General features: G+C 45.9%; 1 protein-coding gene across 1 annotated transcript; it reads left to right on the top strand.

Moving 5' to 3' along the window:
* Positions 1-270: 270 nt before the first annotated feature.
* On the top strand, positions 271-21173 carry ITM2C (integral membrane protein 2C). The gene is made up of 6 exons (XM_081007010.1): positions 271-509; positions 12477-12626; positions 13779-13964; positions 14367-14477; positions 17389-17539; positions 18081-21173. Exons 1-6 carry the CDS (start codon positions 393-395, stop codon positions 18170-18172), a joined length of 807 nt encoding a protein of 268 aa, XP_080863136.1. The 5' UTR covers positions 271-392; the 3' UTR covers positions 18173-21173.
* The last annotated feature ends 923 nt before the right edge of the window (positions 21174-22096 follow it).

The following is a 22096-nucleotide window of genomic DNA, read 5'->3' on the forward strand; positions in this document are numbered from 1 at the left end:
CTTGAGCCCCACCAGCAACCATCATTCACAAGCATCCCTGCCTCCAACCGCGGAGAGAGACCGTAGAGCTCCGAAGCTAGGAGCCTTCGCTCTCTCGCTTTCCCTGAGCCTCTTTGGAGTGCATCCTGAGCGCGGACTCTAGCGGCCACCTGCTCGCTCGCCAGCGCAAGACGCGCGTCCGCGGAGCCTCGTTAACTCTTGGCTTCTCCCGCGAAGGCGGGGGGGGGGAGAGAGAGAGAGACGCGAGAGGGGGGCGGAGAGCTAAGGCTGCACTTCCGGCGCTTCCTCCCGGCGGCGGGGTGGGCTCGACGGATGGTCCAGAGAGCCGCGTCGAGCGCAGACGAGGCGTCGGGTTTCGCTTCGGACGCTGCTGCTGCTGCTCCTGCTCAGCCATGGTGAAAATCAGCTTCCAGCAGCCGGCGGCGGCGCTCAAGCCCGAGAAAGAGGCGGCGGCGGCAACAGGAGCCAACTATGGAGCCAAAGCCGAGGTCCTCTTGCCCCACGACTTGGTGAGTGGCGGCGGCTGGGAGCGCCTTTAGCTCAAAGGATAATGATATTAATAATAATAACAACACATTAAATAAAGGGAAAGCGTTTCGATGTCAAGGGATGGGTTCCATTAGGGGGACTTGAAAAGAAAATGAGCCCCGGAGAGTTGCTTGGGACGGAGCCCCCTGGAATGCACAGCGCGATCCGCTGCAGAGCCCGGCCGGGGCGGGACGGGTTTGCCTGCCGGCTTTTCCCTTGCAAGCGCCGACCGGCCGGCCGGCCGGGCGAGCGGAGCGGAAGAAAGAAAGTCGCCTGTAGAAAAGTGGGGCAAGATCGCGGGTTGGGGGGGCGTATGATGGCGAGAGGGCGCGTCGTGGCGCGCAGCCCTTCCCGTTCGCCGGCGAGCCTTGTCCCGCGGCGTTTCCCCTTCCGCCGCAGGGTCCAGGGCTCCTGAGGGTGCCCGCCCAAGCCCCTCGGTTGCGGGGCCGGGGAGGCACTTGGAGGCGCCTGCCTTGGGCTCCTGCATCCGTAGGACGCGAGAGAGGAGTCGGAAAGTTACAGCAGGAAGAGGCCTGGCGCCGAGTTGCAGCAACAGTCCAGCAGCCCCAGCCGTAGAGGCAGCTCGTAGCTCCCCGCAGGCGGAGGCAACTTTTGCCCATCCCTGAAGTCTCGAGTTATTTATTTATTTTTCAGGAATGACCGGAAAAACGTGCGCTTTGACCACGAGTTCTTCCCCCACCCCACCCCCATCCGTGCACCATCATTTGAAAAACCCAGCTTTAGGAAACTGTAAAATACGTCTTAGAACTCCTGAGCTTGTGCAGATATTTTCCCCACAGAGTGTTTGTTTCTCAACATTTATATCCCACCAAGAGTCTCGAGGAAGTGCAATTATTCCCTCCCTCCGTTTTTGGTCTTCGCAAAACAACAACCCTGCGAAGTAGATTGAGGCTGAGCAAGAAACTGGTCTGAGGTGATCCAAGTGGGGATTTGAATCTGGATCTCCTTGTTTCTAATCAGACACGCAAACCACTAGGCCAGCTGTTCTCTCCTGACCAGGGCCTGCTGATCAGGGAAGGGCTTCTGGGCCAAGGCAAGAGGGGGATAAGCATAGCTGTCAACTTTTCCCTTTTCTTGCGAGGAATCCTATTCGGAATAAAGGAATTTCCCTTTAAAAAGGGGAAACGTTGACAGCTATGGAGATAAGCTATCAGACATGCTAGACCTTTGTTGTCTCCCATGTTGAAGATTTAAAAAAAAAGTATGTGGGGCTTGCTGGTTTTTTTGAACCCAGGGTCCAATCTGTGGCCTAGAAAAAAGGCTGTTTCAGCTGTGGTTCTCCTAGTTGAGAAACCAGCATCTCCACAGTGAGTGGTACTTTGGGTCTCTGTTTAGATTCCCTCCACCCCTGGGGTTTGCCCTGCTGACTGTGACCTGCTGAGTTTGGGGTTTGCTGTTGATTCTTCCCCTCTCCTGCCCCCTTGAATAGAATCAGTGGTTGGCATTCTTTGGCGAGATTTCAAAATATCCAGTTACAAAGCTGAGGGAAGCAGCCGAAAGGTTTCTGGGCTATAGTGGCTGTGTCCTTTACCGCAGGGGGCTCTTGCTAGTGTTTCTCTCTATATCAGTTCCTATCCAGTGGGTGGGTGGGGAGGTGCTGAGCTGCCGCCATGATCTCTTCTAAAATAATGGGAGCCTGACTTCATCCTTTGTCGTTTGTGTGTGCTGCATAATATCTGCCCCTGTTTTCATCACACCAGGAATCTCCGCTTGACTCCCGCAAATTGCATTGCACCGCCTCTGTTTACTCCACACAATTTCTCTTTCTAACTCGCTGTCCCGCTCCGCCCCCATGAATAGCCTGCAGGACATCCAGCATGCTTAGATAATGTTCTCATTCAGCCAGATTGCTGAGCATTTCCAGAGGCTTTCACTGACACGAGGAATGCACAGAAAACTGAGAAACGAGAAGCGTTGTAAAATGGAGGTTTGGATGACCAGGATTCTTCTACATTTGAGTTTAAAGTTTTGTACAGAGCACACACCTTTTGTTCATTTGTTCTGTTATAGCATCCTCCTTCCCAAAGGAGCCCGGGGGAAGCACTTTTCCATTCCTCCATTTATATATGCACCATTTATCTTAAATTATTGGCAGGGGTGGGGAGTGTGTTGCAATGACAGCTGCCTACCGTTTTGTTCCTGTAGATGTGTTCTTGTTGAGTGGTTCAGGAAGTGAACAAATTAAGGTCTCTCCCACTGTTGCCAGAACTGGGTGTGCAGAAGAAGCTGCTTTATACGGACCATTGGGCTACATAGCCCAGTCAGGCTGGTAGTGGCTGTTCTCTGTCTTCCCCACCATGTGCTACCTGACCCTTTTAATGCAGGTGTGGGAAAGATTTGGCCCACCAAGTGTTGCTGAACTACAACTTCCATCATCCCAGCCATTGGCTGTGTTTGCTGATACGGACTGTAGTTCAGCAAGTTTGGAGGGCCAGAGGTTCCCAGCCCTGGAGATGCCAAGATCGAACCTGGAAACGTCTTTGTGCAGCATGCAGAACACCACACTTCTACCAATAAGCTATAGTCCCCATACCAGCTGTATGATCTGCACTTGTTCTCATTGGATTTGTAGCTTGGAGTTCTCTACCCAGATAAAGAACAATTCGGCACCAAGTTAACCCAGATTCTGATCCTAGGAAAGCTGAATTCCGCAATCACAACGCAATGTGCAAATTGATACAATTTTTGTAATATACTCCGCAATTTCGAATCTTTTGCCTCATTTGCCTTTGCTATTATGGGAAAATTCAAGGAGCTATGCAGGACTGTGAACTCATTGAAACTCCTCTTTAGAATCCTAAAGGCTAGAAACTTTTAAAAATCAGACCTTGTGGTTGTGGCTTCAGAATAGTATTTTCCATGGTTTCCCTCCTCTTTGCACTTGTGTGGAATAACCAGAATTATCACCATATTCACGTTGGAGAAGGCTCCAGGCACAGTTTTGCCTACTTGTAAATTTATAGTGCTAAACTGACTTTCCATGGCAACGGTCAGTGGTGACATCACTGTACCATGAGGAAGATGCTGGCAGGGATTCCTGACATGTTTTTTTCCAGTTAAAATGAAGAAAAAGATAACACAGTTTCTAACACCATTGAATGCACTACAGTGGTACCTCTGGTTAAGAACTTAATTCGTTCTGGAGGTCCGTTCTTAACCTGAAACTGTTCTTAACCTGAAGCACCACTTTAGCTAATGGGGCCTCCTGCTGCCGCCGCCACGCCACCGAAGCATGATTTCTGTCCTCATCCTGAAGCAAAGTTCTTAACTTGAGGTACTACTTCCGGGTTAGTGGAATCTGTAACCTGAAGCATTTGTAACCCAAAGCATTTGTAAGCTGAGGTACCACTGTACTAGGATTAGTGTTCCCTTGCAGTCATCTTGCAGCCCTTTTCCAAATCCAAGGTGAAGAGAGACTTGTAAAAGTTGTTTTTATTTTTCCTTTTCTTAAAAAACTATTACAATAAAAAAACTTAAAAAAACCTTAAACTACTCTAGAATTTATTTTATGAATATTATAAAACTGAGCGAACACAAATCTGTATCTTCTCCAAGCTATGCAGCTTGCATTTGAAAGGAGCAGCAACATGAATATTATGCAATCATTTTACTTTCTTACTTCAAGTTGAGCACGTCGTATCTCAACTACTAGGATGTTTAGATGACTGATATTGAGCAAGCTGGGCTACAGCTTTTGTCTGAGGCTCCTCCCATAGAATTCAGAGTCAGAATCCTTGCTAATCTACTTCAAGTCACTCAGAGATCTACTAGCATATTTCATCCGACCTTCCCCCCATTTCTGCTTTGTACAGGGGAATAGGAAGCTCCATTATACAGAGTCACACTATCGGTCCATTTAGCTCTATGTTGCCCACACTGACTGACAGCAGCTTTCCGGGATTTTAGGTGGGGGACATTCCTAGCCCTACCTGGAGATGCTGGGGATTGGATCTCGAATCTTTTGCATGCACAACTGCAGGCACAAGCTCCTCTTCCTCTCCTCCCACCTGAAACCCCTTTTTGCTCCCAAAAATCTGCTTCAGAAGGTTGGGGAACTCTGCAAACCCAGGTGGGGGGGAGATGAGGCAGAGGAGGATGGAGAAGTCATGTTGCACAAGCAGGCTTGCACCACTGAATGTCACTTAAGGTACAAGCCTTTAACACCTGTGCAATTTCTTCCCTCCCGCTATGGAAAGTGGTTCCAGGACAAGGAAATCTGGGTGGCTCCAGCTGCTGTCAGACCACAAGCTCTTGGCATTGGGCATGCTGAGAAGGGTTGGTGGGAGTTAGAGTCCAACAACATGAAGGGACTCCGTTTCTGCCTCCTAGTTTTAGAGTCACCCTGAGGGGGCTGGGGAAACAACTGTTGGGAATTTGCATGTGTTGGCCTCCCTCTCAACCCACTCCCCTTTCCACATGACGGTGTACATTTGTCTTCCACTATGGGCTGATAATCCTGCACTTCTCTGATAGAGGAAAAAGGGTTAAGCCGCCAGGGTTTTATTGAATTCCCTTGTTCTGATTGCACACCCACACGAATCAGCACCCTGCCACCTCTTTCATTCGTGCAGTGACAAAGCTATGCATTAATTAGAAAAGCAGCTTTATTGGGTATTTTGTGCATGGCTTGCTGCCTGTAGCCTCTGCTTAGGGCAGGTGGGTGAGCATTGTTTCTCAAAGCACATGGCTGGTGTCAAGGATGCAATCAGACACATCATTGTGATTGTTCTCTTCAAGTGTCTTCATTTGAGATCCCAAGTGGCTGTGACTCTCTGTGGCTTTGCACGAGTACCACATTTCATATGCTCTCTGCTGAAAAACTGCTTGCCGTGAAGACTGCATGTAGTACCTTTTCCATTCTAAAGCAAAGCTTTTGAAACAGTCTGTATGCATAATTGCATCCTGGTTTCTGTTGATGTGAGGAAACAAGAGCCATAGTGTTAAGGCTGTGCTCTTGACTTCCTGGGGTCATGAGGATCTAGCTCAAAGCCAGGTGCCAGCAAGAATTCTTGGGTGCTAGAGAGGACAAGGTGAGAGGTTATAGTCAGTTTACATGTGCAGCAAGAATAGTTTCCCCCCTCCACCTAGCTCAGGATGTCCACTCCAGTAATCTATAACTTTTCCGACCTGGAACCTGCCCTCAATTCACACATGCCTTTAGGGACCCACTTCTTAATTTTTCTTCACTAATACATTAGTACGGCCCTAGTGTTGCTGTTGCAACACATATTAAATCAGGCTGTGCCCAGTAGTGGGTCACACGATCCACTGGGTAAGACAAATGGCATACACTGACTAGTAGCGACACTCCAGCTTTTCAAAAATGGGACATCTCTGGCCCTACCTGGAGGTGCTGAGGTTCGAACCTGGGCAAAGCAAGCAGTGATAGAAACTCAGATATATAAACTAATTGCCAAATGGCACCTTAACGTTACGTTCGCCACAATGGAATGTCTAGGGGCAATGAAATTATTTCATTGCATTTCTAAAGGTAAAGGGACCCCTGACCGTTAGGTCCAGTCGTGACCGCCTCTGGGGTTGCGGCGCTCATCTCGCTTTATTGGCCGAGGGAGCCGGCGTACAGCTTCTGGGTCATGTGGCCAGCATGACTAAGCCACTTCTGGCGAACCAGAGCAGCGCACGGAAATGCCGTTTACCTTCCCGCTGGAGCGGTACCTATTTATCTACTTGCACTTTGAGGTGCTTTCGAACTGCTAGGTTGGCAGGAGCAGGGACTGAGCAACGGGAGCTCACCCGGTTGGGGGGGATTCGAACCGCGACCTGATCGGTAAGCCCTAGGCTCTGTGGTTTAACCCACAGCGCCACCCATTCCATTTCTACACCGCTTTATATTTCAAAGAACAAAAAATCTCAAAGCAGTTACAAACACATTAAAACAATCCAGAATAAAACAAATTCAAGCTTCAAGGAAAATATATCAGATCCTTCTCTAAATGACATTTTGCTTTCCCCTGTTTGCCTACAGCATTTATATGGCTGCCCCATAGCAAAAGTACTGTAGGAAGCCAGAGCGGTATAGTGGTTAGAGTGCTCAACTAGGACTTGGGAGATCAGGATTCAAATCCCCACTCAGCCATGAAGCTCAATGGGTTACCTTGGAGCAGGGGCGTAGCGTGGGTTGTCAGGACCCGGGGCAAGGCAAGTAATTTTCACCCCCTAACCCGTGGATTTGCGCCCCCTAACCCGTGGATTTGCGCCCCCTAACCCTAACCCCCAGATGTTGCGCCCGGTGCGGCCGGCCCCCCCCTGCACCCCCCACGCTACGCCACTGCCTTGGAGTCAGTCACAGCTTCTAAACCTCACAGGGTTATTGTAGGGATTAACTGATAAGGGAGTGAACCTGTACTCCTTGCAGAAAAAGGTAATTAATAAGCTCTTCTGCTTACTTGCTTAAGAAAGCTGGGGATGGGGCAGCCAGATGGAGATGTCTGAACCAACCTGGCATGCAGAGATCTCCATGTGGTTTCAGTTGGATCTGCACAAGTCGCAAAATGCGTCTGGCACATGGAAATTTCTAATCCTGCAAAGCAGAGGCTCTGCTGCTGAGCTGCAATGAGTGGATCTGGCGCTCTTGTGCAACAAGAAGCCATGATAGAAACATGGAATTTTTTTGGTAAGAAAAGCAGGAAAAGGTGCTGGAAGGTTATTGTATAACCTCTATTCAAGCAAATTGGAATGAATGAACTGCAGTGTGGTGTGACCTCTGTAAATGTTGTTCAAACAGATCAGGATGAACGGTGAGTAATGGGGTTGTCTGGAAGAGCTCTTAGCAACATTTGCTAAGGACATATAGCGGCACTGAGATGCTGGTGGACATGCCCACCACTTCAAGAATTCATTGTTATGCTGCTCAGGAAACTGTGTGCCTGTTCTCCAAACCCATGTGTTTTTTTCTAGGCAGGGGGCTCTTAACCAGCATTGCCTGCAAAGCTCTCAATGCGGAACAGAAATAATCTGCCAAACTCACAAAATGCACACATTCTCTGTGAGCACATTTTAGCTGAGGTCATTTTCATATTGCAATCTTAGTACAATATATAAGCCCTTTGGGAGCTGCAGACTGTAGTGGAAGAAATAAATAAATGGGGAAAGAATATTGAGGTCCCAGCAGAATAGAAACCGGAAGATTTCAGGGCAAGTCATAAATAATGATGCCGTTCCCTCTGTGTAATTGAATGTTCCCATCCCTGAAAAACAACAACAGAGAACCAAAATGTGATAAGAGGTGAAGGGCTGAGTGTCCTTTGCACCTTATTTGGGGGAAATGGTCTAGGATGGCCACAGCTGAAAAATGAAACAGATGAAACAGCTTTGGAAAGCTAAGTGGGCAGGGGAGATGAAGGGACTTCTTTCTGACGGCACTGAACTTGGGTAACCTTGCTTTAATTTCCTTCCTCTTGTTTACATCAGCGGAAATCTCATTGATCAAACCTGCCCAGATACAAGCAACTGTAAGCTTGGCTGTCGCTTATTACATCTAACCTTGAACTTTATCAATGGCAACTGATTTCCTGCTGATAAAAAGGTCGCAAATGACTCTGGGGTTGCGGCACTCATCTCACTTTAAAGGCCGAGGGACCTGGCATTTGTCCGCTTCCGCAGACAGTGCCCCCCCGGGTCATGTGGCCAGCATGACTAAGCCGCTTCTGGCGAAACCAGAGCAGCGCATGGAAACGCCGTTTACCTTTCCGCCGGAGCGGTACCTATTTATCTACTTGCACTGTGTGCTTTCGAACTGCTAGGTGGGCAGGGCTGGAACCGAACAACGCGAGCTCATCCCATTGCAGGGATTTGAACTGCTGGCCTTTTGATCAGCAAACCCAAGCGGCATAGTGGTTTAACCCACAGCGCCACCCGCGTCCCTGTTGACACACACACGCAAATTATATATAATACACAGGCATACAACCCACCCTGTTTAGGAGGTCCAGGTGTCTTTTGTACCCTGCCTTCACAAACATCCTTATTTCACCTGCGAGTGATGCAATTGTTGGCAACATTTTCTATTGCTATCTAACCCCTCTTCTAAAAATGGATTGTTTGCCACTGTTAGTTCCCTGTAGCAGGGAGTTCCACAGGTCAGCTTTACTCAACCTTAGCGCAGACATTGAGTTCTGGGGGTATTGTGACTCCTGAAATTCTTTTTGTTTTAGGCAAAATGCGCTGACGCAGAAACTCCTCGCAAGTATTTTTAGTAGCCTCCTGTAGCTTCTCTCCATCTCCTTTCACACTTGTACTCTGTGCATACCCCAAATCTGACAGTTTCTTTCATCCTTCCTACCTGGGCCATTTACATTCACTTCTTCCTCCTAACAGCTTCCATGTTTTATCCCCATCTTCTCTATTCCCAGTTTATTACTCTCGCTTTTGGAGATGCTTCTGCTAGCACCTGCCCAACCCAAAGTATCACATAGCCAGGGCTGGGTGGGTTATAGCGCAGAGGCTTTCCTGCCTGAAAGTGGGTTGGGGCTCCCTAGTAGTCCCTGACCCACAGCTGGAAAAAACATGGCTCTAGACGGATTTCCTATTAATAATGAATATATTTCCATCCGTGTTTTCTCCCTGAACCAATCTAGCATCGTTTCCAAGGAAAGAAGAAAAAGAAGAAGAAAATGTCTCAGAATAAATCAGTCAGTCCTGGTGTGTGTTAATTTATTAACCTGCCCTAAAACGGGCCAGATGTTTTTCATGATCCTTTTGTTTTATAACAAGTTTGGGAAAGCCTGCCTTTTCATAGCTTGTTTGTTTTTTGCCATTCTGTGCCTGCCGCTCGTTGCTCTGATTGGTTTTCTGCAGCAGACTGTGCACCAAGCTGATCCACTCCTTCCTTTATTGGATCGTACACTCCTATATATCCTGCCTGCCAACTGGGATGGACTTAAAATGCCAGAGCATGCTTCCTGCAAGCCAGCCAGGGAGACTATTCTCACCCCCTTACTTCAAGGCCCTCCCAGCTCCGACTATGCCCACCCCACCCACTCTCAACTGAACTGTGGAGTATCTGTGGTGTTCATGGAGCTCAGCCAAGCTACACAACCTGCCTTGTTGATAAGTTTATTATTTTTCTTCCTTGCCGCCCCGGTGGAATGCTCGCTTCTGCCGAATTGCATATGTCTGTTGCATACAGGGGCTGCTGCAAATGAGCTCATTTAATGTTTTCGTGCAGTGCATCCTGAGCTGTACCTTGTTTTAAGGATTTGCAGCCACAGGCTTGCTCTCAGCAGTGACCCTTCATTGTTTTCCTAGACTGTGTGCCTCATGTTACTGTGTTGAATTAGCATTATCATTGTGCAGGCTGATCTCATGAGCGCTGGAACACTGATGTAATGCCACATGCCGGATTCCAGTTGCCCGTTAGAAATTTATTTATCTTTGCCCCTCAGATGTGTCCAAGGCAGTGTGCAAAGCTTAAATTAGAAAAGGTTAGTTAGCAAAACAGGACCTGAAACCAGTCTAGTGTCGTTTTGTTAAGTACAGATGGAAGAAACCACAGTTTCCTCAAGTTATGGACATAACAGGAAATTGTGGTTTATTCAGAACTGTATGTGAGTTTGCAACCTACAGCCTTTGCATGTGAACAAGGAGGAGGAGAGATGGGAGGACAAAACACCCAAGGCTCTTTGCACCTTCTTCTTTGTAACTAAACTAAACTAAACTAAACTAAACTAAACTAAACTAAACTAAACTAAACAACTAAACAAAAATGGTTCACTGTTACTTTTGAGTCCTGATTATATAAACGAAGCAACAAAATTATTGTATGCTAAATAAAATAAAAACAAGTTACAGGATTATGCAATAGTGCCAAAGATCAAAATGACTATGAATTAAGGAGGACAAATTCTGGATATTTTTTTAAATCAAAAGTTATGTATTCTTTTCTGACTTTTTTGTGACATGGTTTTTGAATATTACAAAACATGATGTTTGTGTAATTACTATTAATTGTTTTCTGTAGTGTGTCCAAGAGACTCAACAGGGACAAAAATATTAATAGCAGCCTTCAAATAAAATATGAGCCACTTGGTCTGCAGAAACATACCCTCCAACATTTAGCCATTGAAAAAAGGGACATCCCATTCCATAATGATAATTTTACCATTTATACCCCACACATCTTATTGGGTTGCTCCAGCACTCTGGGCAGCTTCCAACATATATAAAAACCTAATAAAACATTAAACATTAAAAAAATTCCCTATACAGGATTACCTTCAGATGGCTTGGGGGGGGGTTGAATAACTCCATACCCTCCAACATTTCTCCAGTGAAAATAGGGACATCCTAAGGAAAAGTGGGATATTCCGGGATCAAATCAGAAACCGGGATGGCTTCTCTAAATCGGGGACATCCCTGGAAAATAGAGACACTTGGAGGGTCTGTAGAAACATCATATATGTATAGGGATTCCATAGTAAGTAAGTACAGTGTCCATATTGCTGAGGGGGATGCTGAGGCTGAAGGAGAATGACTTGCTTAAATCTACAGTGGTACCCCGCAAGACGAACGCCTCGCGAGACGAAAAACTCGCAAAACGAAAGGTTTTTTCGTTTTCGAGTTGCCTCGCAAGACGAATTTCCCTATGGGCTTGCTTCGCAAAACGAAGCTTGCCCCGCAAGCTCCGGGGACAGCGGGTCTTCCCCGCTGTCCCCGGACCTCTTTTGAAGCAAGGGGCGGCGGGGAGAAGCGATCTTCTCCCCGCAGCCCCAGGTCCGGGGACAGCGGGAAGCGCTTCCCACTGCCCCCGGACCTCTTTTGAAGCAAGGGGCTGCGGGGAGAAGCGATCTTCTCCCCGCAGCCCCAGGTCCGGGGACAGTGGGAAGCGCTTCCCGCTGTCCCCGGACCTCTCTTGAAGCAAGGGGCTGCGGGGAGATCGCTTCTCCCCACCGCCCCTTGCTTCAAAAGAGGTCCGGGGAAAGCGGGAAGCGCAGCGCTTCTTCCCCGCTGTCCCCGGACCTCTTTTGAAGCAAGGGGCGGCAGGGAGAAGCGATCTTCTCCCCGCAGCCCCAGTTCCGGGGACAGCGGGAAGCGCAGCGCGTCTTCCCCGCTGTCCCCAGACCTCTTTTGAAGCAAGGGGCGGCGGGGAGAAGCTGTCCAGGACCTCTTCTGAAGGCGGGCGGGGGGCAAAAGTCTTTGTCCCCCCTGCCTGCCTTCCCAGGGGCTTTTACATCGCCCCGGACAGCGGAGAAGTCCTCCGCTGTCCCGGGCGATTTTAAAATGCCGCCCGCCAGCATTTTAAGATTGCCCCGGACAGCGGAGAAGTCCTCCGCTGTCCCGGGGTTTTTTAAAATGCTGGGGGTGGGAAGAAAAGCCCTCGTCCCCCCCCCCAGCCTTCAGAAGAGGTCGGGGGACAGACTGTCCCCGGACCTGGTCTGAAGGCGGTTTCCCTAGGAACGCATTAATTGATTTTCAATGCATTCCTATGGGAAACCGTGCATCGCAAGACGAAAAACTCGCAAGAAGAAAAAACTTGCGGAACGAATTAATTTCGTCTTGCAAGGCACCACTGTACCTAGTGAGCTTATGGCAGGGGCAGAATTTGAGTCGATGCCTTCCTGGTTCAGAACACACTGTCTTTACTGCTCTTGACTACATCACAAAATATAGTACAGAATACAAATCACACACTAGCAGTAGCATACCTGTTTGCAGACTACCTGTTTTCAAGCTTTGCTTTGTTTGCTTGGCACAATTTGGAAACAATAATAATCAAAAAACTGAAAAAGGTCTGCTGTTCATCATGGGAAGCAAACTTTCTGAAATGTTTTACTCTGTATTGCCGTCTTGACTCCTCTTATCTTCTGAAAATATTCTATTCAGCACTGAGAAATCCTGAGCAGTGTTTAAGCATGTCTTTCATTGCCCATACCAATGTTTTTGTTACCTTGTGTCCTTCTTTTAAACAGGAGGAGCAGCCCTTGCCTTTTCCAGTGGAGACCAGGAAGCCTCTTAGTCGCATCTTCTACTGGACGATGATGATGCTGTTGTTGCTCCTCGGCCTGATTTTGACATCGATGTATGTCTACAGATACTTCTCTTATACTTTCCCAAATCAGGTATGTATGGGGCATTGTGAAGGGTCTCCACCTTGTCCCCCCAGGATTCTCAAAGTTCATGTTGACTTAACCTATTGCCATATCTCCATTAGTCATTTGATTCCTTCATCTCTCCCCCGCCCAAGGTTCATTTATCATTCATAGCTCACTTTTGCTTCCTAGGGAAGCCCAGATCCCCAAACAGCAGACAAAAACAAAAAGCCAGAATGAAAGATCTCTGCTGTATATAACAAAATGCAGCATAGATCAAAATATAAAACACGACAAAGGCAAATTCATATCTAAGCAGTGTCAGCAAAACAATAAAACTGTTAGATACATAAGAATTAATTAAACAACAATCTTCTGACCTTAATGTTCCCATCCCTTTTCCATGGTACCGACAGATTATAATTTTCCTGAGAACTCCAGGGTGGAGACTGAGAGAGAGGTGGACCACAGCACTTAATTTCCCATCTTTAATATTAATCTGCAATTTTCATTTCCAAGCCCTTTGTCATTGGCACTTCTCTTTCTTGAGTACATTCCTGGCTCTCTTTTTACTCACTGGAGAGTTTGCTCTGTACGTACGCTACGGTGGAGGTTTGTTTAAAATGTGTTCTGTGAGGTGATATTTAAGCAATGCAGGTGGGAAGCTGAGACTTGTCTGGTCCCAGAGAACAGGAGGTAGGAAAAATGGGAAATATTGTTGTTGTTGTTGAAGACTCATCATGTGCTTGATTTTGAGTTACATAGAAGCTTTGGGCAGAGAGGCAGCACTTACTTAGAGTCACACTTGAGAGCCAGCTGCACATCATATGCAAATGTGTGCAACAAAGCCCCAACTGTCGCTTGTTTTAAAAGAAAAGCGGCTTCAGGAGGCAGCCATGTTGAGGTTGTTTGTTGTATTTGCCGCGTCTTAAGGGCCTTAACTCAGTGTGTGGGATGCAGAAAGCCCAAGCTTCAGCCCCTGGTCTCTCCAGAGGTGGGTGGGAAACACACGTCTAAAACCATGGAGAGCTCGTAGTGGAGCCTTCACAGCTAATGCAGAATTTGGTGGCCAAGACAGCATGAAGCACCGTCCACTGTTCCTGTGTGAAAGCTTTTTCTGTGACTCTTGCAACAAAGGTCAAAGAGCCCCTGCATTTATGACCACCCTTTTTATTTCCACAGTATGGCCTGGAAGATCAGGAGCAGGAGATGCTCTGCCAGCTTTTCTATGTAGATGAATTGAGGGAGCAGCTGGAGCTGCATGAGAATGTGAGGATTTACCTCGGTGAGAATTATGAGCAGATCAGCATCCCAATGCCCCACTTTGGTGAAAGCGACCCTGCAGATATTATCCATGACTTTCAGAGGGTAAGGAACGAGCAACGTGCTACAGATATTATGGCAGTTTCTGAGGAAGGGCTGCACCTTGGAGTCTCCTGAATATGCTTGTAGCAGCTTCAGAGACTTGCAGGAGTGACAGGACAGGAAGTTTTCCTGACCATGTTTTCAAAAGAGGTGCCTGCTCAGTTAGGTGTACCAGTTCCTTTTCCTAACATTACATCACAGGTATCTCCTGTAAGCAGAGCTTGTACTAGAAGGATCTTTCAAGAAGAGGATGCACTAATAGTTAATCTTTGATGTTGCATGAAAGGTACTAACGTTGCTTAAGCTGAGGGATCCTGGGTTGTTGGAGTAAACCTCTGCTGCTCTTTCACCAAGAGCAACATAGCCTCCCTTGTGTGAGCTCATTCTGCCTGTTTTTCCTTTCAGGGTCTGACTGCCTACCTTGACATCAGCTTGGATAAATGCTATGTCATTGAGCTGAACACCACCACTGTCATGCCACCTCAGAGTTTCTGGGAGCTGTTGGTTAACGTAAAGGTAGGTGGGAAATGTTCCTTATTCTCACAGGGGTGCTTTGAAGATAAAATGGAGCGGACACGTGAAATAGAATAGATAAAAATAATTGTGCACGGTCTGAAACACAGGGCAGGATTCACCTTACAAACACCAGGGCTTTTGCTTGTGCAGTTGGGACTTTCCCCCTCACTTTCTTTCCTGGAACAGCCCCTTAGTCGAGGGGGAGAAGGATGGGAGAACCCCCTGAATAATGTGCACTGTGTGGGGACATCACAAATTGAATGAGGGGGTTGCCTGTATGTTGTAAACTGCCTTGATATACTTTATAGAACTGTTGATTATCAATATTTAAATAAAAATAAATAGATATAGTCGGTCATCCAACCTTGGATTTAACAAATCTGTATTGCCAGGAAATGCGTAGTCAGCCTTGCACACATGCTATCTTCTTTGTCAGTCTCCTTCCGTGATGCAGATAAACAGATAGCTTGACTTTTACAGAACAGCTCTGCTGGCATTGGAGAACTCTCCTTCATTGACTGAGACAGCAATATTTTACAACAGGCTATTGATTTAGCTTGATGTGGCAGCACAACAGCATAGCAATGTGTTAAGATGCCCTGCTCCCATTGAGTTTTCTTAATCTCCCAGGAGATAATCAATCACTGCGTCAGGAAGTGGGTTGGGAGGGCATCTGTGGCTTGGGATGCTTGCCAGGGGAACTGCCTATTCAGCTGATGCCATTCTGATGGTATCACTGTGGGATCTCTCTGCTTGCCTCCTCTGCGGTTTTGGAATGTATAGGTCAGTATGCTGGTGGAAAGCTTGTTTGCTTAGTAGATGGTCTTGTGTTGGGGCAGGTGTCTGCTTTTAAAAATTAATTTCATTTTTTTTAATGCTGCCCTATAATTGTGTAATCTTAGGGTGGCTAACAGATTTAAAATTTGGGCTGGGAGTGAGGGTTGGTTAATAAAACATGAAGCAGGACTAAAAGCAGCCCAGATACCAGAAACTTAAAGTAGAAGCAAAAGGCTTAACAAAACAAAAAGGTCTCTACCTGGCACCAAAATGTTATCTAGGTAGATATCTAGGTAGATGCCAGGTGAGCCTCTCTTGATAGGGCATTATATAATCAAGGACCAATCTCAAGCCATTTAAGGTTTTAAGGGTCAAAAACCAGTGCTTCTATTTATGCCCAGAAATGGTCTGGGAGCCAGTGAATCTGGCAACACAGTGTCCTGTTTCCTAATCTCAGTTCAGCAGTGTTGCAGCTCAGTTTTGAGCTCTGAAGTTTACAGACCATCATTGGTCCTGTGCATGGTACACACTGGGAGGTTGCCCAGGGCATGGATAACTGAAGTTGGGCTATTCCTGTCCAGGTAGGGTCACAGTCAGCACCCAGCAAAGGTGCTAAAGGGCTACACCTCCTGTGCCAAATATGGTTCAAGAAGCACCCCCAGACTGCAAACCTGATTGTTCAACCCTCTCCAGAACACAACTCGCTTCGCTATCTTGTTTGGGTTGAATTTCAATGTACTGAGCATCATGCAGTCTATTAATATGTCCAGGTATTGATTTAACACCTCTTCCTCCTCGCCTGAGTCGATGAAAATGAGAAATTGGGAGTCAACCACAAACTGACTTCGCTGAAAAGCTTCCAGATGACCTCACTCTGTGGTTTCATGTAAACGTTTCAGAGCACGTAGGCAATAGAGCAAGACTCTTGTGGGGCCCTGGAGCACAAGCACCCAGAAATGAAGTGAACTCTCTTTCAATCACAAAATATTTTCTGAAATAATTTGGCAAGTTGAAGCAGAACTACTGCAAAGCACTGCCCTCATTTCTCAGCACAAGGCAACCTAATCCAGAAAGAAATCATAGTCTCTTTGTTTCTAAGGAGCAAGGATTGAATTGGCACAATCTGACCTATTTGGTCATTCAGATCAGATTGAGTATGAGGATACTTGTATACCCAAAGATGAATGAGGACAGAGTCCTGCACTTAGCAGGCTCAAAACCAGCTATATTTTATTATTCTGTCCTAATATTGTTTGTTGGAAGCCTGTGGGGTGAAGAAGATTAACCCCTGCTTATTAAACTAGTTCTGTTTTCTTCCACCGACACATTCAGAACCATATTGTACACCTGTGACTTTGCAATATCATTTCTGATTCCCTATTTAGTGCTTCTTAATTATAATTCTAGCATCCTGTGGCTACATTTAGACCATTAAGAAACAAAGCGACACTGGGAAGGTGGTCTGGCTCTAAATGGAACTGCAGTTTTCCAATTCCGCTAGGTGATTTGCTTCAGAAAAACAACCACCACCTCTCTAAACGTCTTCAGTGCGCGCGCTCTCTCTCTCTGTATTTGTTCTTTTCCTCCATGCACTCCAGGGCCAACTAGCTTGATTCCAAGCCAAAGGCCAGGTGGAACAACTCTGTCTTACAGGCCCTGCAGAAAGAAATCAGATCCTGCAGGGCCCTGGTCTCATGAGGCAAAGCGTTCCACCAGGCCGGAGCCAGTGTTGAAAAGGCCCTGGCTCTGGTTGAGAACAGGGGACAAAGGTGGAGGCCCCCTAGAGGGTCTGTGTGTTCATTTTTGGCCTTTTGATTTATAAAAACCAATTAAGCCATGAGAAGATTCCACCTGATACCTGTTTGTATTGATTGTCTTCAGAAAGCTTACAAAATAATGATGTTCCTGTCAGAAGTGTGCTGCTGCTCCCGGCTGGTTTTCAAAATGCCAATTAAATCCTTTGCTGATGAAGATGAATGAATGTTGCTTGGATCAAAATATTGAAGCCCTGATAAAATCATTTCTGAAGAGCAAAGATCATGGCTGTCAGGCATAGTTTCCCCCTGAAATTTAATCCTCATCAAATAATCTCAGTAATAGTTAAGATTTTGTGAATTTAATTCTGTGGTTTCAGAAAGGGGCATACCTGCCACAAACCTACATGATCCAGGAGGAGATGATAGTGACGGAACATGTCACTGACGTGGACCAGCTTGGCTTCTACATTTATGCCCTGTGCAGGGACAAAGAGATATATAGGCTGAAGCGCAGGACTGCGAGAAGACGTAAGTTTTTGTTGTTGCTGTTGCTTCTGGAGTTACACTGCTCAGCTGGGCTTTGAAGTCAGAACAGCATTTATCTTTGCAATTCCACAGAGGATAACTATTTTATTTAGACATTTATTAACTGCCCATCAACCATGGCCACTGGTTGGTTTACAGCAAATGTCTGAAACAGTAAAATATACACTAATGATAAATTAGAACAATAAAATCAGTAAAAACATTAAACTCAACACAATATGCATAAAACCCCTTGGAAGGCTGTTAATTCATCTAGCTGATTTACAGTAGGAGTAACTATGCTTTTGTAAAGGATATCATTATGATAGTCTTTATTACTGAAGCTATGTGCTTTAAAAAGAAGTTTATTTCTTTAATAGAATAAATGCCTTGATGGAGGCCAATTTTTAAAAAATGGTTATGGGGTTATTTTTGTGCTCTTGCTTCAACATCCTTGATTCTTGAACCGGTTCTATTTCAACACTCATCTGCTTTCCTCGCCACACCATGTCTTAATCTGACATTTCTTTCTACTCTCTTCCAGATATCCACCGACGTGCTGCTGAGACATGTCATCACATCCGCCATTTTGAAAACACTTTTGTGGTTGACACAGCCATTTGCCAGAAGTTGTGAGAGCTGCACTCCCAATGTAACCCTCTTGGGCTTTTCCTCTACTCATCCGCGCAGGCGTTCTTGCTCTGTCCTTGAGAGAATGTGTCTTAATTTACTTCTTGCTCCCATTGCTTGCACATTACTAACTTCTCAGGTCACATGTGGCCAAACACTGGGCCTTGGGTGTCTTTGTTCTGCATTTACATTTAACATTCACACATCACTGGGCTTAAATTTACACAGCGACCCCAAAATGTGAGTATTGGGTTTCTCTTGAGAAAGGTAGCACAACAATCTCTTCTGAAAGAGCATGAGAAGTTTGAGAATCGGGAGGCCCTACTTCAAATCTGTACCCAACCACAAAGTTATCTGAGTGAAGGTGAACCAACCACTCACTCTCAGCATTACCAGCTTCACAATACTGTTGTGAGGATGAATGGGGTTGGTTTGTTGGTTAGGAGCTGCTTGGAAGGTGGATTATAAATGTAATAATAAAAAAGAAGAGTTGGCCTTTTTCACTAGAGTGCCACTTCCTTGTAAGGGACCCTTCTCAGCACAAAGAACCATTTGTATGAATCAATTAACAGAAAAAATGCAGTGAAATTAATTCCCTAAAAGGGCAAGGAAGCTGTATCAGTATCCTTGCAGCTCAACATAGAAATTCATGGACTTGTTATTCTAGGTCAGAGCTTTCCAAACTTTTCACGTTGGTGACACGCTTTTTAGACATGCATCATTTCGCAACACAGCAGTTCAGTTTTACTAGCAAACCAGAGGCGAAACTAACCCCTTTTCAGCCTTGAGGAGCAGCGCAGGGAACATTTGCCTGCAGTCAGCACACTGACGTGTCAACACAGTTTGGAAAGCTCTGTTCTAGGCTTTACATAGCAGCATTCGTTGCCTTTGTGTGTGAGCTTGCCTGCCATTTTTTCCTCATTTCTCTGTAAGAGGCACAATCCCATAATGCAAGGGATGCGTGTACCACTGATCTGCATGCAAGATTGGTTGTGTTCTCCTGAATCTTCAGGAGAAGGAAAAGCAAACTCTTAAAATCATGAGTTTGTAGACCAGCAAGAACAAACCATTCTGGGAGATGTTGCTGGTGAAGAGGTCAATACAGCTGGCTCTCCCAGTGTCCAGATTGTCTCACCATCTCCAAGTGAAACAGGGCCCACTAGTCTTTTTACCATTGGATAGATGACAACTGAACTTGGACCAAATGTTTATCTTGATTGACTTATCTTTGGGATCATAAATAAATGTTTCAGAATATCACTTAGCAATTCATTTTTGCCAGATGTTTATAACGGAGGTTTTGTAGATGCAACAGTCAGATTGAGCTCTTGCTTTGTAGGAATGGATTGGTTGAAATAACGATGAGGACCTCCATGCAAATAGGTAGTAGGGCTGTGATTCATGTTGCCCACCCTCCACAACAACAACAACAACAACAACAGCGAGAAAGGGATTAGTAGCACTGCAGACTGGAGGAAAGATTGGCTTCCCATTTCCTTGCACACTATATACTACCCATTAGGTTTCTAAACATCAGAAGTTGAACAGTAGATTATGATCCAGGTCCCTAGACGTCTGCTCTTGTAAAAGATTGGTTAAACAAGAAAAATCAAATGCAGTTGGACTGTAGTTACCCAGTTTTCTTTTTTGTGGCAGATGGAAAAATGTGGTTGAGAACACCCCTAGACAAGTAGAGTTCAGGGAATATGAGGAGGGAGAGGGATGCACAGAAAAGAGACCAACATTCGTTTGGCAGAACTTTGCTAAACACTTCCTACACAGTAAAAATCTCCCGGAAGATAACAGAACTAAAAGTTGTGGTTGCATTTAATATACTGGAAATGCAAATTGCGCAATCTGAAGCATCTTCATCATGTGTCTTGACCATTGAGGGCATTAATGGATCAGTCCCTGGGAGAACGTTGGTCCAGGTGTTGTATAGGGCATAGGATGCTTGTGTGGAGCTGGGAGATGGAGCAGGTGGACACAGGAAGAGAAGATCTGATATTTGTCAGAAGATCTGTGGCAAGGTTGTCTCCCATAGTATGTAGTGGGAGAGAACTGGGGGTCTCATTGAACAGCTCCCAGGTTACAGAAGGTCTGAGTTGTCAACATATCTATATTTCAGGAATGTGCCTGCATCTCGAATTGAACTCTTGGTGCTTCTGAACAAGGTTTAGGGTAGCTATGCATGCACAAATATGTGCTTCAAGTGTCCCTATGGCATTTGCTCCCTGTAATGAAGTAGTGGCCTGGAGTGATCTGCCACTGTGCTGTCGGAAACCCGCCCACCCAAATATAGGGCATGATGACACCTTCTCTGTATGGCAAATTGAGTGGTTTAGCCAGTGTTAATAATAACAAAATGCCTAATGTCTGGCTGCTGCAAAATAGAGAAAAACTCAAAACAATGCACACATTTTGCCATGTGGAGGTGGAATCAGTGTGATTCCAATTAAAGCAGTCACAACATAGAGGCGTATTACTTATAACCATCCTTGGATTTTATTTTAACTTTTACCTGCCCATGCAAACAGAATTTTCAGCTCCTTTTGAGGTATGCACTCTGCTTGGTTAGGAGTAATGTTCAAATTCCTATTGATTTTCATTGCAATTTCATCTGAATGGTACAGATCCTGAAGGGAAAGGAGCATCATAACAGTTTCTTTAGTGAGCATCGTGGCACAGTAATAAAAATCAGGCTTGCATTTTCTTCTGCGCTACTCAAGTTGGAAATCCAACCTTTTTGTGTTTGGTTGTGCATGTTTTAAGCCAGTCTTTAACCTTGGTAACTTTGTGCAAAACCTGAAACACATGGACAAGGCCTTAGTTCTTTGCTGGAGCTAAAGATGATTCAAAGAACAGAACATCAGTTATCAGGTGACGAGATGGGGGGAGGGTGGGTGGAACAAAAGAAAGACCATTAAATGCTTTATATATTTTGTCTGAAAGAAATCTTACCTTTTAGGAGAAATGAATGAGATAATAAAATATTTTACTTCTGGTTGCAGTTGTCTCTTATTTCTGTGTATGTATTCCTAAAGGATTCTCCCAGTGCTACTTTCCTAGAAAAAGAGGTGCCAGAACTTCTCTTACAGTGACAATGGTAGCCACTTGAGATGTGCCAGAACTGAGTTCTGGTGAGTTGCGGCTGAAATAGAGCCCTGATTATACATGTCTTCAGGCCTTGCAAAGAGGATTAATTAAGCACATGGAGGAGACAGGATGAGTGCACCAGCTCCCATGCCACCACTATTTTCATTGCCTTCCAACCGTGGAGGGAGATGGTCTGAAAGGGGGTGTTTTGGAGCTTTGAGCTTAGAGGGGGAAAAGTGGTAGGTGCAATGAATGAATGCATTGCAACACAAGTGCTTAATTTCATGCAATTCCATCAGCTGAGAACCCCCTAGTTAGACAGCACTGAATGTCATGGCCATCTGGATGTACAGTTCCTACTGCTTGTAAAGCAACAGTAGGGCAATACCTTTATTAAAGGTAAAGGTAAAGGGACCCCTGACCATTAGGTCCATTCATGACTGACTCTGGGGTTGCGGCGCTCATCTCGCTTTATTGGCCAAGGGAGCTGGCGTACAGCTTCCGGGTCATGTGGCCAGCATGACTAAGCCGCTTCTAGCGAACCAGAGCAGCACACGAAAACGCTGTTTACCTTCCCGCCAGAGGGGTACCTATTTATCTACTTGCACTTTTACGTGCTTTTGAACTGCTAGTTGGCAGGAGCAGGGACCGAGCAATGGGAGCTCACCTCATTGCAGGGATTCGAACCGCCACCCTTCTGATTGGCAAGTCCTAGGCTCTGTGATTTAACCCACAGCGCCACCCGCATCCCAATACCTTTATTACAACTAAATTGTCTCAAAGCAGTGAGCAGACTTTTGAGTTCCCCAAGAGGCCTTCTCTAACATCAGTCTT

This window comes from Podarcis pityusensis, assembly GCF_964106645.2.
Source record: "Podarcis pityusensis genome assembly, chromosome: 5".
Lineage (NCBI taxonomy): Eukaryota > Metazoa > Chordata > Lepidosauria > Squamata > Lacertidae > Podarcis > Podarcis pityusensis.

Bases quoted from the DNA above. Each gene is read 5' to 3' on its own strand.
- ITM2C (XM_081007010.1), top strand. From the start codon at position 393: ATGGTGAAAATCAGCTTCCAGCAGCCGGCGGCGGCGCTCAAGCCCGAG. The intron at 13,965-14,366 runs GTAAGGAACGAG...TTTTCCTTTCAG, and splicing joins TTATCCATGACTTTCAGAGG to GGTCTGACTGCCTACCTTGA. The intron at 14,478-17,388 runs GTAGGTGGGAAA...CTGTGGTTTCAG, and splicing joins AGCTGTTGGTTAACGTAAAG to AAAGGGGCATACCTGCCACA.